General features: G+C 41.8%; 1 protein-coding gene across 2 annotated transcripts in view; it reads left to right on the top strand.

Moving 5' to 3' along the window:
- cdh4 (cadherin 4, type 1, R-cadherin (retinal)) overlaps positions 1-14685 on the top strand; it is a 253674-nt gene extending 238989 nt beyond the window's left edge. For both annotated transcript variants that reach the window (XM_050038978.1, XM_050038977.1), the window contains exons 13-17: positions 5988-6224; positions 7007-7240; positions 7348-7487; positions 10001-10165; positions 12733-14685. In XM_050038978.1, coding sequence (XP_049894935.1) covers positions 5988-6224; positions 7007-7240; positions 7348-7487; positions 10001-10165; positions 12733-12939 — 983 coding nt within the window. In that variant the 3' untranslated portion in view covers positions 12940-14685. The remainder of the gene's footprint in view (positions 1-5987; positions 6225-7006; positions 7241-7347; positions 7488-10000; positions 10166-12732) is intronic.
- Positions 14686-16573: the final 1888 nt, after the last annotated feature.

Below are 16573 nucleotides of genomic sequence, written 5' to 3'. Positions count from 1 at the left end.
TTTTTCCTTAAGTCCACTTCACCCAAAATTATTTCGATCTCTGCTTCGGAAAAACTCTTTTTCTTTCTTTCTCTTTCTTTCTTTGCGCCATGACTGACAGGTCGACTGGATGCACCTACACCTTCTCTTTCTTTCTTTGCGCCATGACTGACAGGTCGACTGGATGCACCTACACCTCCTTGTATGGTGGTCATTGGCTATTCATGGGCGGGGATTTATGCTAATTGCTGATTACCGGGAGCGCGCTGTCATTTTACGATGGATTGGCATTCATGATCATACACACGTGTTTACGATCAAATCTGAGTTTCCCGCGGCGTTCCTGAATCCGGAGTAGGTTTTTAGTAGCGTAGGCTTTTATGTGCAAATCTACACACAGATTCACTCACTTTTCATGAATGAGACCCATTATGACAAAATTGAGGAAGATGCCTCATTCTACTTAATATTGAAATCATTTTACGGACCAAAGCTACACAAAAGCCAAACAAACAGTTGTGGATTTCTGTCAGAAGAAGAAGAAGAAAATATACTTTATTAATCACCAAGGGGAAATTAAATACCACGGCTGAACCGGAAGATGAAGCTTTCGATTTACTGGTCCATCTTCATCCCAACCCTCACCTATGGTCATGAGCTCTGGTGAGTGACCGAAAGAATGAGATTGCGGATACAAGCTGCCGAATTGAGTTTCCTCAGTGGGGTGGCTGGGCTCAGCCTTAGAGATAGGTCGAGGAGCTCGGACATCTGGAGGGAGCTCGGAGCAGAGCCGCTGCTCCTTCGCGTCGAAAGGGGTCAGTTGGGATGGTTCGGGCATCTGATCAGGATGCCTTCTGGGTGCCACCACTGGAGGTGTTTCAGGCACGTCCCACTGGCAGGAGGCCAGGGGGCAGACCCAGAACATGCGGAAGGGATTACATATCTCATCTGGCCTGGGAACACCTTGTTCTGTTGGCTGGAAAGTGCTGCTGGGGAGAGGGACGTCTGGGGTGCTTTGCTCGGCCAGCTGCCCCCGGAACCCAGCTCTGCATAAGCAGATGTAAATGCATGGATAGATGGGAAATTACATTTTTTTCCACTCTGTTTACTCTGAAATACACACACATACACAAATTGGACTTATACATGTATAAAATGGAAGATGTCAGAGCAAGGCTGCTGCCCATGACCAGGCACCCCAAGTAGTTGGGGGTTCAGTGCCGTGCTCAGGGGCACCTCACCTCTCCACCTACCAGTCCACACTCCATATTTGGTCTGGACAGGAACCAAGTTGCTATGGACTGAGCTACTGCCGTAATTCCATGAATGAAAGTTGTACGTGTTGAATATGTCACCCTTGCTACTTTCCTGCCAGATGCCCCACAGTGTGAGTGAACTCTGAATGAGTGGGATGTTCTGTTCACACACTGCACCGTATAAAGTATACTGTACATAAATATGCACCGACCTTCATTGCCCTGTGTCTAATAGAAAAAAATCAAAACAGGATCTGTCAGTGGAGGTCTTGAGTATCGGCCTGAGCTGCTGCAACAATGTACAAAGCTAAAGAAGTTAAGCACAACAAATAGAGGTGCTTGCTCTCTGTGTAAGTAGGAGGGACCCAGGTGTTTTTACTCCGGTGAGAAAAGAGGGATTGGTTGCCCCGAAGCACACCAACTTAAGCTCAAAGTGTTGACTCCCTATTGATTCTGGAGCCCAGTGTCAACAAGGGGATATATTCCACTTTGATTGAAATTCTCTTTACTTATTCTACTCAAGCGAAGCGCAAGGAGCAACAAAGCACCCAGCCAATCATAACCGACAAGACGGTCGATGGGCCTTGGGGCCTGGGGCAACAGACCTTTACATAGTTGATGCACCAAGTTACTGTCTGATAGAGGAGAAAAAGTTGAAATACAACACTGATGAGCTGCTGGGGTAAACTCTATCTATGCTGCATTGCATCAGGAATTTGTTCGGCTTGCTGACAGTCTGTGCACAGGGTTGTCAACTGAATATCAAGGCCACAATATATCACTGCAGTCTGTTTGTTCAACAGAGCAGTGCGCTCACTTCCTTCATCTGTAGATGAGATGATCAGAAGTGGTATCACAAAAGAATGTATAGTGGAATAATATTCAGATCCTTAGCAATGCCTAATTACAAGCAAAAGTCTTTCATTCAAACAGGTACTTAAAGGGATCCTTTGCTGATTTTAACCAGCTTTGTATTATAATAATGTGGATAGTATCTGTACATGTACTAAGGTAAAATTCCCTCCATCTAAGTAGCACCCAGATCTCCCTGCTCATCTCCCACTTCATATCCACAGAATGACATGTTTTGTGTCATCTAGTGAATTTCCGCTGGCTCTGGGACTGTTGCTCAAACTACAGAATGTACTTTTGCATTTTTGTATGCCTGCCACCACGGACACAAAGAGTATAGAAGCGAAACTAGACAGTGCTGATGAGCCAAAATTCTGTCACTGCTTTGCCTAAATCTCACCTCAAATGTTTTCAGGAACATATTTAGCTCACTGTTTAACTGTAGTTTGAAATTGTTTGTTACCATCTGTTTCCTGTGTCAAAACAGACAAGCATGCATAGCGTCACCCACCAGCAGGAGGGTTAATTAGTCTAGTGTGGCACAGTGCATTCTGGTTGTTGTAGGTTTTTTACCTTGTGAGTAAAGGCAAATGCCACAGCCTTTTTGCTCTGTTTTCTCTGGTTATGTAGCACCAATTTCAAAAGTATTTGCATTTTTATTCTCCATAGACAGCTCACTTTTATGAAAAGATCATCCTTCCTGCAGTGAAATTGGTCTTAGAATCAGAAGTGTGATTAACAAACATAATTAGTTACTGATGTTTTCGATTGACATGTGAAAGGAGGTTTGTCAGGTGTAATGCATCAGGCTCCATGTTCCCAAAAGTGTTTTTTCCTGGCTGAAAAACGCCCCAGGAAACACTGGTCGGACTCATGGGTCTGTGTGGTTAATGAGAGGAAGCATATTATTATATATGTATAGTATATAGACATGTTTCTCCTCATTTGTTGTTGTTCAGCCTTTGTACACGTAAGATGTGATAGCTGGCTAAAAAGTGACAGAAACAAGTGCAGCACTTGACCAAAAATTGAACACGTCTTGACTTTAAAAGTTTAGCGCAGAATAGACACTCAGCAACTCGTCACGCTGTTGGCATCTGTAGCGTAGCCTAAATATGCGGCCCATTGCCAGGAGGAGAAAAAAAAACGCTTTGGTGGACACAGCTCCTAACAGTGGACACATGTATTGGATACCAGTTTCATATGTGATTTTAAATACGTTCACTATAATGTGATATTTATTGTTTGTGGAAGAACACTCCTATATACACAGAAATATTATGATATGGGTTTTTATGACTGTATCATACTAATACCTACCCTGGTTTAGGAAAAAAAAATCCACATATAAACTTCTGTGGAGCTGCTTTAATTTAGCAAATCATCATATATTAGAAGCAGATATGTTTTGTGAGTGAAATCTGAATCTTCAAAGCAGCTCGTAGCTATCAGGGGTCACATACATGCCATGGAGTACAAAAGTTCCCTCTTAAATGTAGTAGAGTGGAAGTGTATCATATCAAGTAGGGCACAAGTATCTTCAATTTGCATTAAAGCATAGTACTTGAGTAAATCTACCATTGGTGACTAATAACTATCTGATTACATCCTCTGATTTTATTGAGTCATTTCACAGATTGCTCCATAATTGCAGAAAAGAAATCCAACTCAATTTGTCTGCTGTTAGTTTTAAAGCGCGCTGGAGTCTGTTGATCATTTTAACTCTGCCCATATGTTTATATCAGTAATTTGAACCAAATCCCAGTGAAAACAAACACTTTAAAATGAGAGATTATCATTTATGAGTCTGTCTTTTGCTGATTTCTTCTGCCCACACTTCTGCCAGCTTCAATAGCTTCAAGCCCCTGAAAACTTCACATCTTGAATATTTCCCTGTGACATTAAGTATTAATGACTAAATAAGAAACAATCAAAGCTGAATTTTGAAAGAAAAGATCCTCCTGTATTATTTATTATTAGAGTGTCGCTCTAAACTCCACTAATTAGCTTCATTTGATTGACTGTTTGTTTGTGGTTTGATCAGATTTGATTGACAGTGGCCTCGCAACAAACTGTCATGTTTGGATTCAGATGCTGCTAAATCCTGATTGGTGCACTGAAATACATGACATCACCGTCTATTTGCAACCAAGCCCCAGTCACCACAAAGCAGGGAGATGAGCAGAGACAAATCAGCACAGACTATTTTACATGTGAAATCATGGCTGGATTACAGAATGGGCCTACCAGTCACAGGGCCAGGGGCCTAAGGTGTCAAGGGGCACCATAGTGCTCCCTTACAAAAATAGTACAGACCAGGTAGACAAAGACATGCAAAGCAACTGCAAAAAGATATAAAATAACTACAAAAACTGGCAAAACAATCACAAGGAGACTCAAAATGTCTACAAAGTGACACAAAACCAAAAAAAAAACACAAAATTACCTCAAATTGACCCAAAGGGCTACAAAAACACACAAAACAATCACAAGTAGACACACAATAACGACAAAAAACAGGTAAAACAACCACAAGGAGACACAAATTGACTTTGAAGTGACACAAAATGACCTCAGTAAGACACAAAATTTGCTCAGAGAGACCTAAATGACAACAAAAAGACGTAAAACATGCAAAAATACACACAAAACAACAAAAAGAAAGACACAAAACTACCTCAGGGAGACACAATACAACAGAAAAATGCATAATGATTACAAAGAGATGCAAATCCACCACAAAGTCTGTGCATCTTGCTCCTGTGTGGGTGGTGGGGTCCTTTGTATATCCGTGCCCGGGGGCCCATTGTCTCGTGATCTGCCCATGTGTTAAATAACCAAAAACCGTTCAAACTTTGGCAGACAGTCTTGTTTTATGATTAAGAAAATGTTTTCAGGGCCTTTTACATATTCTGTTCGACAAAAAAACATGTAGATGTAATGATAAAAATCAATTTCTACAGAGACATACTTTATTATCTTCAGTCCACGAGTTGCACATTTAACCTCACACTAGAGTTCAAGTTCATTACAAATGTTTTCACTGTTTTCATGTCGCGCAGCCCGAGACGGACCAGCGAAACAACTTCCAGTTCACTTTACTTCGAAAACAAGCAGTGCACTTGAAAAAACAATGAGGCGCTTATTCCCAGCACCGTGTTGTACAGCACCAAGAGCAACAGGAACAGTGTGGCTGAAAAACAACATTTCTCGGTCAGTTACGTGCTGTAATGAAAGCACATTAGAGATTTGCTGTTAATGCATAAAACATCAAAAAATGTGTCTCCCAACCTGATGGTTCTGTTCTGGCCTGGCAGCCACGAAAAACCCTAAATAAGTTATGATGAGTTTGTGTTGCTGGATGTAGCGAAGGGTTAGCGTTTGAGCCATTTCCCAGTGGGCTTTGCAGAGTGCAGATAACAGCAATCTTTATGTGAGCGTTGTCCCCTCCAATATGAGTCTCGCCTCTTCAGAAAGCAGCCGCTTCTAAACACAAGGGCTAAAAAATGTATGTGTCCTTTCATTTGTTCGGGCTGTTTTGTTTGGGTGCTCTGTACAAATGTACACAGTATTCTCCCTTCACTTTTAGACCCTCAGTAAACAAAACCTATTTCCTCCCCAATTGTTTCTTTGCCTGCACGCCTCATTTTCTCACTCGCACACATGAATCAGCTCGACAAATGTAATTGAAATGGAAGGAATGTTTTACCATCTTCTTCTTTCTCACCGCACACTCGTCTCTCAACTCCCCTTCCTGCTTTTTTTGCTCCATCTCCAATCATTTCATCTCTACTCCTCTCCCTCACTGCTGTTCACTCCTCTCTCAATCGCTACATCGTTATCTTGCCATCTCCTCCTTTGATCTCTTTGCCTTCTCTCTTTCCTCTCACCTCCCCTCAGGCGCGCCTCAAGCCAGCGGGACAGGAACCCTGCAGATCTACCTGATAGATGTGAACGACAACGCACCAGTGCTGATACCCCGGGAGGCCCAGGTGTGCGAGCGTGCACGCCCCAACTCCAGGGTCAACATCACCGCCTCAGACGCTGACGCCGACCCCAACGTGGGGCCCTTTGTCTTCGAGCTGCCTTCTTTTCCAGCCAGCGTTCGCCGCAACTGGACTATCTCCAGACTCAGCGGTAATTAAACGCTCCACACTGTCTTTACTGCAGGTCTGATTCATATTGCAAATATTTTCCCCACCCTTTGTGATGTGAAAATTTAGGAGTTGTGTGGGAATGATATATTCAGCATCCCCAGCTGAATTAAACCATAAACGTAACAGATGGGATGCAAAAGCCCTCCGCAGAATAACCGGCGACATCAATCAGGGGACCAGGGATTGCTGTAAGCTGCAAGAGAAGTCCAAGTTTAACAAAATGTCTCACAAAGCTCACAGTGAGAGACGCGGGTGCCATCCAGTGTTGACGTACGATCTATCGTTTGTGACAAATGAGATCCATTCATCTCTCTGTCCCCCGAGCGGCCGATCTGTCACCTAATCCACCCAGATGGATGTATCACAGCAGTTGTCTTGAGGACAAATCTGATCACATACCTGGATTCTTCTCCCACTGAGGCTCTTGTCTTAGCTTGACCGAGTGATAGATGCTGAAGGTTATGCGTTCTGGGTTTTTTTATATCTTTAATGCCTCCTCACATACGTACATGTCAGAATGATTGCTGTGTGCAGTCTGTTTGGTTGCAGCTTTTATTTGGTATGTCGTCCTCTCGTACCTACGCATATGATGACATGATATCCTGCAGTAAACAAAATGTAATTTCTCTGCAGTACACTGTCTAATCTTATTTTCTTCTTCTTCTCCTTTTCCTCCTACTCACCTCCCTCCATCTCTTAATGTTCCCCCTCTTTCCGCTGTGTTCTCTCCATCACCAACACCATCTCACTCCCACTCTCCAGGCGACTATGCTCAGCTGAGGTTAAGGATTCCTTACCTGGAGGCAAGCGTGTACGAGATCCCCGTCATCGTATCTGATTCGGGGAACCCTCCTCTGTCCAACCGCTCTGTGATTAGAGTCAAAGTTTGTCCCTGTGACGATAACGGGGACTGTAGCGCCACAGGGGCTGTGGCAGCCGCCGGCCTTGGCACCGGGGCCATCATCGCTATACTCATCTGCATCATCATACTGCTCAGTGAGTACAGCACAGTGGAATGATCAGACGTAGACACTGTTGGATGGTTATGAAAATTATAAAATGTAGTTGCAAATTGTTACAGGAACTGTTTCTATTCTTCGCAGGCATGGTTCTGCTGTTTGTGGTGTGGATGAAGCGCAGAGAGAAGGAGCGGCAGGCGAAGCCCCTGCTGATCGACCCCGAGGACGACGTTAGAGATAACATCCTCAAATATGATGAGGAGGGAGGAGGAGAGGAGGACCAGGTAACGTTTGAAGATCGTAAATATGTAATTAACAAGTCATAAAAAGCTGTTAACCAGCAGTGGCATCTTTTTTGTTTTTATGGTATTTACTGCCTCATGTGGAAGGTCAGGAATTTATTGATGGATTAGATTAATAAATGAGTGAATGAATTTATTATTAGCAAAAAATTAAAATAAAATAAAAACAAAACATCAACAGACATGCTCAAAAAGGAGTAGGGAGAAGTGTATACTTATATAATCCTACCCCCTTCTCAGAATTCATTTGAAAAAGAAACTGTCAGTAACTATCCCAAACCTATTTTCAACCATTAATACATATAAATAAACAGCAGATCCCAGATATTAAATGACAAACCCCATCTCAACCAAGCCCAGATAAATAAATATTAAAAGTAACGTGTCTGTACATCTTTTTAAAGTCCTCTATAGTTGTGCTTCCCTTTACTGTAACTCCTCATCGAACCCATTCCATAAATCCACCCCACACACTGACTGGACTTTTCAAGGTTGTACGCACACAATGTTTTTTTTATATTTAATTTTCCTCGTAAATTATAACTTGTATATTGGATAACTTTATTGATCCTCATGAGGGACACTAGTTTGGTTACCCATGCACATGTCTGGAAAAAACAATACAGTCAAACTAACACATATACCAGGAAGACAGAGTACTGTACTTCTGGGGCCAGCCTAACTACAAAATAAAAAAAATAAAAAAATTAAATCAGTCAAATTTATAAATGAACTGTAACTGCAACGATAATGATCATTTTAATTATTGATTAACCTGCCATGCTTTTATTCTCCCCATAAATCAATTAATATTTTTGTCTAGAAAATAGTGGCACTCAACATAATTGCCTGCAGATCAAGGTGATGTATTCTGACTCCTTCCAAAGCTGAAAATATTGAGTTTACTGTCATATATAAGAAAGAAAACAGCATCAAATCCTCACACTTGAGAAGATGGAATCAGTAAATGTTTAGTATTTTTGGTGAAAAACAAGTAAATCAATTATGAAAATAGCTGCAGATTAATTGTTTTGATGAATGATTGTTGAGGCTCTACAATCAATAAATAAAAGCTGACCATAAGTGACGCGTCTGAAAAGAGGACCAATAAAACAGGCAATAAATATGAGATGAAACACTTAACATAACTTACCTAAATTATATTCAAAGAAATTGAGAGAGCACAGAACAACAGTTAATCTACAACAATTATAAAATTAACCTTAAAGACTGGGAAAGTCTCAATCAACTTGAGTCTGCAGAGAACAAAATATACTTTTTTTCAAAAAGTGAGTGAGTCTGCAAAAGTTTTCAGGGTACAGTCTGCCCTCTGCCCTACAAACAAGTGCTGGGGCTGAAAATGCAGCTTGGCTTGACGGTCACGTACAGTCGGATGTGCAGCTCTTTCCCATATGATGAGCTCCGTTTCTGCCCTGAAATAGTTATACAAGTCATAATATAACTTGTGCAGAGAGCGCATTACGCCCTCTGCACACTACCCCTCCTTATCTAATATTATTTTCTAAATAACACCTTTAACAATGTTAATCTCCAACGGCTTTGATTCATTCAGAAATGCATTATTAATTATGCCATTTTTAATACTTGATATTTTCCAACACCCACACACACCAGATATCCAGAGCATAAACACACACGAGGATCAGATGGCTGCCGTATACAGTATATGGGCATATTTTCACTCTCAAGCACCTGTCTGAGAATTTTGTAGGTGCAAGAGAGCGAGAGCGTGCATAACGACGAGTCAAAGATGTCGCCTGTATGATCAGCAAACACGCTTTAAAAGCACAGTAAAGTGCAAAGCTCATATTTCATATCAATTAAAAAAATGGGAGTGTTTGTAGTTCGTATTATGAATTCGGCAATAACTTACAGTACATATTATTAGTAATGTTTGATCAAACCACAGCTGCTGTCTGAATATTAACATGTTCTCGCAAGCGCTCTCCGTATTATTTATGATTTCACACTCCCCCTAACATCCTTGTTTCAAACATTGGAACACTATGAATTGTGGGTAATTCCCTCAAGCAAAGACTGCAGCAGTGCAGGTTTACAAAAGGGCGCAGAAGGCTGTTGGAAAGCCCTGTAGCACAGATTTCTCTGCAGGTCAGCTCTGAGCCCTCACAGACAGAACAGGAACGCACATCAAAGGGTGTGAGTCTGTGAGGGCGGGCGGTGGGACCAGGCCAAAGTGTACGTACCGACTTGGAGAATGAGCTTGATACGAAACACAATCCACGTACAGTACTGTGTTTAGAGAATCACTACATCAGAGAGAGGATCATGATTTGATGATTAATATCTAAGAGACCTGATTGGATGCTTTCTAAAGTAACATTTTAACAAAGGCGTTAGTAAGTCAGAAAAAAATATGTAGATTTGGTAAAAAAGAAATCAGACATTAGTGATAACAGGACAAGAGAATTAGGATGAACTGTCTCTCAACATTCTCTTCTATGGCCCTCATCCAGGACTATGACCTGAGCCAGCTGCAGCAGCCCGAGTCTTTAGACCACATCATCAATAAGCCGGCGGGGGTGCGCAGGGTGGACGAGAGACCTGTGATTGCTGAGTCACAGTACCCCGTCAGACCCAGTCTGCCCCACCCTGGAGACATAGGAGACTTCATTAATGATGTAAGTAAAAATGTTTTGATGTTTCTTAAAGCTACAGTTTGTGAATTGTATGAAAAAAAATTGTCATATTTGCTGAAATTGTCACTATATTTTGAAAGAAATACATGAGACCAATAGTTTGTGAAAAAATCATGTCCTTCCTTCTCTTCCTGTTGCCACTAATGGCATTTGCAAGAACCGATCGCAGCACACCAGAAACAACCAATCAGAGCCGAGGAATCACTGACAGCTGTCAATCATGTCAATTACTGCTCATGAGCTGCGGTCAAACTGTCAACCTAGGCAGCGCTGATCAAGTATGAATCAAGATTCTGTTAATGCATTGCCTATTTCTCGCCTCAGGTGTTTTCAGAAACATATTTTAGTGTACTGTGTAGCTGTAAAATGAGAAAGTCGTTCCAGCTGGTGGGCAGTCGACTCAATCTAACATGGCAGCCGGGTCACAAAGTTTCTCATTTTACAGCTAAACAGTACACTAAAATGTGTTCCTGGGTACATTTGAGGTGAGAAATAGGCCATGCAGCGACAGAATCTTGATTCATAGTTGATCATCGCTGCCCTGTTTGATAGTTTGACCGCACTTCGCGAGCAGTGATTGGCGACTGACAACTGCTGTGAGGCTACAGGCAGTTTTTTTTTTTTCCCACAGATTATCTGTCTTATTATTTGCTGTGTGAAAAGCAGTTTCAACAATAGCTGAAACTGAACATAAAAAAGAGTTATCTTGTTAAAAAGTTATCAGCAGTAGCTGTAACTGTTCCTGTGTATAAGCTTGACAGTATAGCAGTGTCCACAGACTGTTACCTCACTGATGTGACTCATACAAAGGTTTACACAACATAAAGGGATTCACAATCATGTTCCCATCAGCAGGGATATTGCTAGAAATATTTGTCCCCTGTACACAGCTCAGTGTTTGGCTCTGAAACAGCATTCAGACCATGATGGGACATTAAAACTCTAACGGCTGGGTGAGCAAGATGAGAACGGGTTTATTGCAACTTTTACAGCCTGGCCACCTGAACCTGTTACTGTGTGAAAAATCATAATCTCCTTTATATTGTTGGCAGACAACAATGAGTGGCCTTAATCCAGGTTTTTTTTAAAGCCCATCCTGATTCAGTATATAGGTGTAACCACCAGGGTTTCTACACAGTATGGAAAAGTATGGAATTTGATTTTGGTCATTTCCAGGTATGGATAATATGGATAAAAGAGAAGAGACATGAAACATAAAATTTTGAATTTCTAAAAATTAATGGATCATACAAGCAGAGTGTTTTTCATGGTGTTTGAAGCAGGCAGACAGTGTGTCCAAATTGTTTCCCTGACTGTGGGCCAAAGCGAGCTTGAGTCATCGAAAACACGGCAAGGAGTATAGCATACAACTTAACACACACTCCAACACAGAGCTGCTGTATGCCTGTAGGTCACAGCCTGCAAAACAGCTCAACCCCAGTTGCCTTACAACTGTAATGTGGACATCCCTGACCAAATTAGTTTTAAAGAAAATGCTGCAATATCTTCAAAACTTCCTTTGCATATATACATAGCACCACAAATAACCATATATTAAGTTTGTCTGAACATTTATGAGTTAAGCAGTAATGTCATTATCAGAAAAGTAAAGAAAACTATACCTTTGTAGCTGCATTCATCACTGTCTCCGTGGACAGTGAATAAACAAGGTAGCACAGACACCATGAAACACGATTATGTAACTTCTTAGACACATTTTTGGTTCTTATTTATAAAAGAGACAAAAAAAATATGGGGGAACAATATTAGTTACAATCTAACAGCAATTATTGATAACAGCATACACAGTCAGCCTGTATCATACATGTTAACAGTTCGATTTTAAAACCAATTGTTTACAGAATATCCTCCTTTTCCGACACTTTTGTTTGGTTTGCATTTTTAATTTCTCCTAGCTATCTGAGATTAGTAGGACCCGATAAGTATGAAAAAATAAACATTGTCAACAATAATAAAGTCCCAATGTCCTTCAATAAACTGATGATAAATTCCCAACGTCTTTAAACAAGTACTTTCTAACAGCATCTTAGCTTGTGACTGTTGCTAAAATTGGTCAAATTTGTTGCCATATCAGACTACAAACGTTGTTAATAATAAATTATCATAGATAATCATAGTTTTAACCATGAAATTTGAGCAGGTTTGTACCTTGTCTACTTTGGTGTCCGAGTGCGGCTGCAGGCTGACTTGGCAGAGATGGCTGCCATCTTGTTTTTACATAGTTTAGTGTGTTGTGGTCTTACTACCACTAGATGGCACAGAAAAGTGTCTACGAATGAGGACAACGGTTCTAAGTTAAACAGAATGGAATAAAAGGTCCAATTGACCCAAAGTGTAAAGTCCTTATATGAGGACACAGGGTCTCAGGAGGATAAACATCCAGCTATTTGTACTCTGAAATCTGAGTCTTGAAAAGTTTGGAATTTTGAAATGGAAAAAAGGGACCTTGAACTACACAGAAGAGGATATACTGTAACTGTAACTGCAGAGAGAGGGTGTTATTTCTATCTGTGTCTTTGTGTCTGCAGGGTCTGAGGGCAGCAGACAACGACCCCACAGCTCCTCCCTACGACTCCCTGCTGGTGTTCGATTACGAGGGCAGCGGTTCAACCGCCGGCTCCGTCAGCTCGCTCAACTCCACCAGCTCAGGGGACCAGGACTACGACTACCTCAACGACTGGGGCCCTCGCTTCAAGAAGCTGGCTGACCTTTACGGGGGAGGGGACGATGACTGAGAGCGGAGCAAGGGGCTGGTTGGGGCTGCGGCAGGGGTCGGGAGAGGCGGGATCGGTTGGATGGATGCTCCTGGAAACCGCGGGCAGGGGCCAAGAACATGACGCAGTCTCCATGGTTGACATGTGAGGAACAGACCCTTCCATGGGCTGCGTTAGTTTGCTCACAGCAACCGAGCCCACAAACACGAATTCCGCTGCAATGCAACTGTATTCTGGCTTTATATTTTGTAGTGGCGAGTTTGTAGTGTGATGTTTTTCTTTTTTTTCTTTTTGTTGTTCTCTCACCGTGCTGGACCCAGAGCTCTCTGGGGATGAATCAAGGCGGTCGTGAGAGACACGAGTAGTGAATTTGTGCTTTGATTGATTTTTAAAACAAAACCATCTCTTGCTTTAGTCTCACACTGAAGAGAATGTTTTTGGGAAGACGCTCTCTGACTCTCTCTCTTTCACTCTGTCAACTTGAATTTCCTTAGAACAGAAGCACTGTCATTTTATAAAGTGCCTTTTGTGGTGTGTTTTTGTATCAGACTCCTGCTATCTCAGGATCGGTTGCCATTCATGCAGTCCAGTGGAGGCGCGTTCTCTTGTCGCTCCCCCCCCTGCGCTCCTCAAACCAGCCCTGCCTGTCACTCTCCTCCCCCCTTCACAGTGGTGCAGATGAACAACCCCAGCAGCCAGTCCCAGGAGGGAAGGACACAACCAGGGCAGACTATCGGATATCATAACCCAATGAATTATGGCCTAAAAGAAGCCAGTAACAGTTATTGTAGGGAAGACGACACTCTTCTCCAAGGACCTGCTCAGTTTGACTTTCACAAGCATCACCTGTCGACACGCTGACATTGTGTGAGACCATTTTTATACATGTGGGGGTTTTCTAATTTAGTGGAGAATGCCTGCCTTTCCTCTGTGGACTCATGAGTTTAGGAGCCTTTATGTTGAGATGCTTGCCTGCCCTGTATGGTTTTGTGTTGCTTTCTCCAACAGTGTAAAGCTTATGTAGGCATGATCTGATTAATCAGACAGTGTAAGAAAGTGGAACTTGAAGTGAATTGGAGCAAAGGCATCTGAGAAGGATTATTATTATTATTTTTTGGTCGCCTTGAACATTCCCGTTTTTTATAGGCCAACAAAACTATTAAAAGGTGCATGATTTTTTTTTTCAAAAATGTTTTACTCAAAGCACTTGTTACTATGTGGTGAGAATGTGAAAATAGTCAGCAGAAACTATATGAATATACTCTGTATAAAGACACTGAGAAAATAAAAATACTGTAAGATACCTATTTTTGAAGTATTGATGACATAAAAGTTGCTGCTCTTTCTCTAGCTCTTCATTGGGCTTAGGGGATTTTTGGCCCGTTCATTTTTAATATGTGGATATTTTTGTTTCTTTGTCTTCTGTTGAAGCATAATTCCATTTTTTAAGATGCCTGCTTTTTCATGTTTCATTTTTGCTCTTCTTTTCTTCTTTTGAGATTGTTTTCTATAAAAAAAAAATGCTTTGTTATACTCCTTTTATATGTGAAAACACAGCCTTCCCCTTTCACTCTGTATTGTCTCGGACAGACGTGCTCCTTCTGTTGGCCTCTGGCCTCAGGACAGTGGAGGGTTCATTAGCCATGCCTGCTGATAGTTGTTCTATTATTCAGTGTCCTGGAATTCTTTTATTCATTCATCTAGATACTGGATGTGTGCTTCAGAAAATAAACAAGACATGTTTTGAAAATGTGCCATCTTTTCTGAATATTCCCTACATTCATTATTTTCAGGTGTGTGCTGATGAACTCTGTGTGTGCCATGGCAAAGCTTTAAAATGTAATAGACCTCTGTGGTCTTGTTTATAAAATCATTATTTAGTACAGCTTTATCTCCCCCAGCCGAGACTTAAAGGTCCAGCGTGTGGGTTTTAAAGGGGTGCATTGACAGACATGTAATGTAATATTCATAACTATGTTTTCATTAGTTTATAATCCACTGAAACCAGAGGTGTGGAGTAGAGCTTAGATCGGGTCCAAAAAATCCAGCCTGACCCGGCCCGAGCCCGTGTACGTTATGTCCAGGACCGGCCCGGCCCGTGTACGTTATGTCCAGGACCGGCCCAGCCCGTCCAATTAACTGTAATTATGGGCCCGAGCCCGATTTAAACCTGACATTTTTCAATAAGTTGGCTGTTATTATTAAGAGTATTAAACCACAATTCTTGTTATTTGAATGACAGAAATAGAGGATCTTAATGAATGGCGCAACACGGAAGCATGATTATGTAATAAAACAGGTGTTTATTTTAGGATCTAGGTGGTGAAGGGCTGTGCGCACACAATGTTGCAACATTGGACGTGTGGAAAGGATGACGCAGTTATTCGGCAATTAAACCACGGTTTATTACTGAACAGTACAGGTTACTGTTGGCCGTAACCACGCCAAAACAACCAACAAACAACAACTTAGCTGTAACTCCATCTGTGCACTCCTGCTCTCTCCTCCAGCTCGCTCATACACACACCAGCACACGCACTCACACAGCCCTCCTCATCCCCGTCACACTCGCACCCCGCACCTCATTCAATCCCAAACATGCCATTAACTCACAGAACATTGACATTATAACAGAACATTTACTGCAGGGCCGCTACAATACATAGCCTATAACATTATCAAATCATAGCTTTAAAAAAAAAAAAAAAAAAAAAAACGTCATATCTGACCGGCCCGGCCTGGGCCCGTCAGAGGGAGGGGGGCTCACTGCCCGACCCGGCTTGGGCCCCAGGCCGGGTCGGGCCGGGCTCGGGCTCAGGCAGAGAATCTAAACTCTAGTGTGGAGTCAAGTGACAACTCTGATGACTTAGGACTCCTCTTGAACTTTAACACCAATGACTCGACAAATCAGGTTATTTCTCTTCATCTCCTGAATCAACTAATGCTAACGCAATTCATTTCCAGCAGGTTGACGCTTAATTCCCCAGATAATCTACTTTGTTTAAACCAATGTGACAGCAACCAGTGAAGTTGCAGGAGAGAACCATGAAAAAATGTTATGTTACTGAGCATCAGCTGGTAAAAATGATGCCAAAGATAATTCATATACAAAATCTACACGGTGGTCAACAAACATATGCAAAAGGTACGGGTCAAAAATTACAGATGTTGACTCAACAACTTCTAAAACCCTTGTTTTAAATCTAAATTTTTACTCTTTTATAAATGGCATTACATTTGGGGAAGAGTGCATCATGACTTGTTTAGGACCTGAAACTCTGAAAAGTTTAGAACTTTGTCTTGACTTGAGACTTGAGCACAAAGACTTGAGACTTACATGTGACTTGCAAAACAATGACTTGGTCCCACCTCCGCCTGAGGCTAAGGATCATTGTGGTTTTGTTATCTTAGAATGAGCTGTTTATATAATGAGCGGGTCCTCTCCCACGGAGTTCGCCATGTTGTTCTACAGTAGCCCTGAGTGGACAAACTAAACACTGGCTCTAGATGGGGCCATTTGCATTTTGTATTTTCTAACAGCCACTGTAGTTCTTCTACACATTTGACATGCTAGAAAAGTTTCAGTTCAGTCAGGACCACGTTAGTCAAAGAAAACTTAATTTGCATTTGTAGAATTATATTGAGTGGTATGGCT

The sequence above is a fragment of the Epinephelus moara genome, chromosome 24 (genome assembly GCF_006386435.1).
Source record: "Epinephelus moara isolate mb chromosome 24, YSFRI_EMoa_1.0, whole genome shotgun sequence".
NCBI lineage: Eukaryota > Metazoa > Chordata > Actinopteri > Perciformes > Serranidae > Epinephelus > Epinephelus moara.
This window is presented reverse-complemented; position numbering and strand designations above follow the sequence as displayed.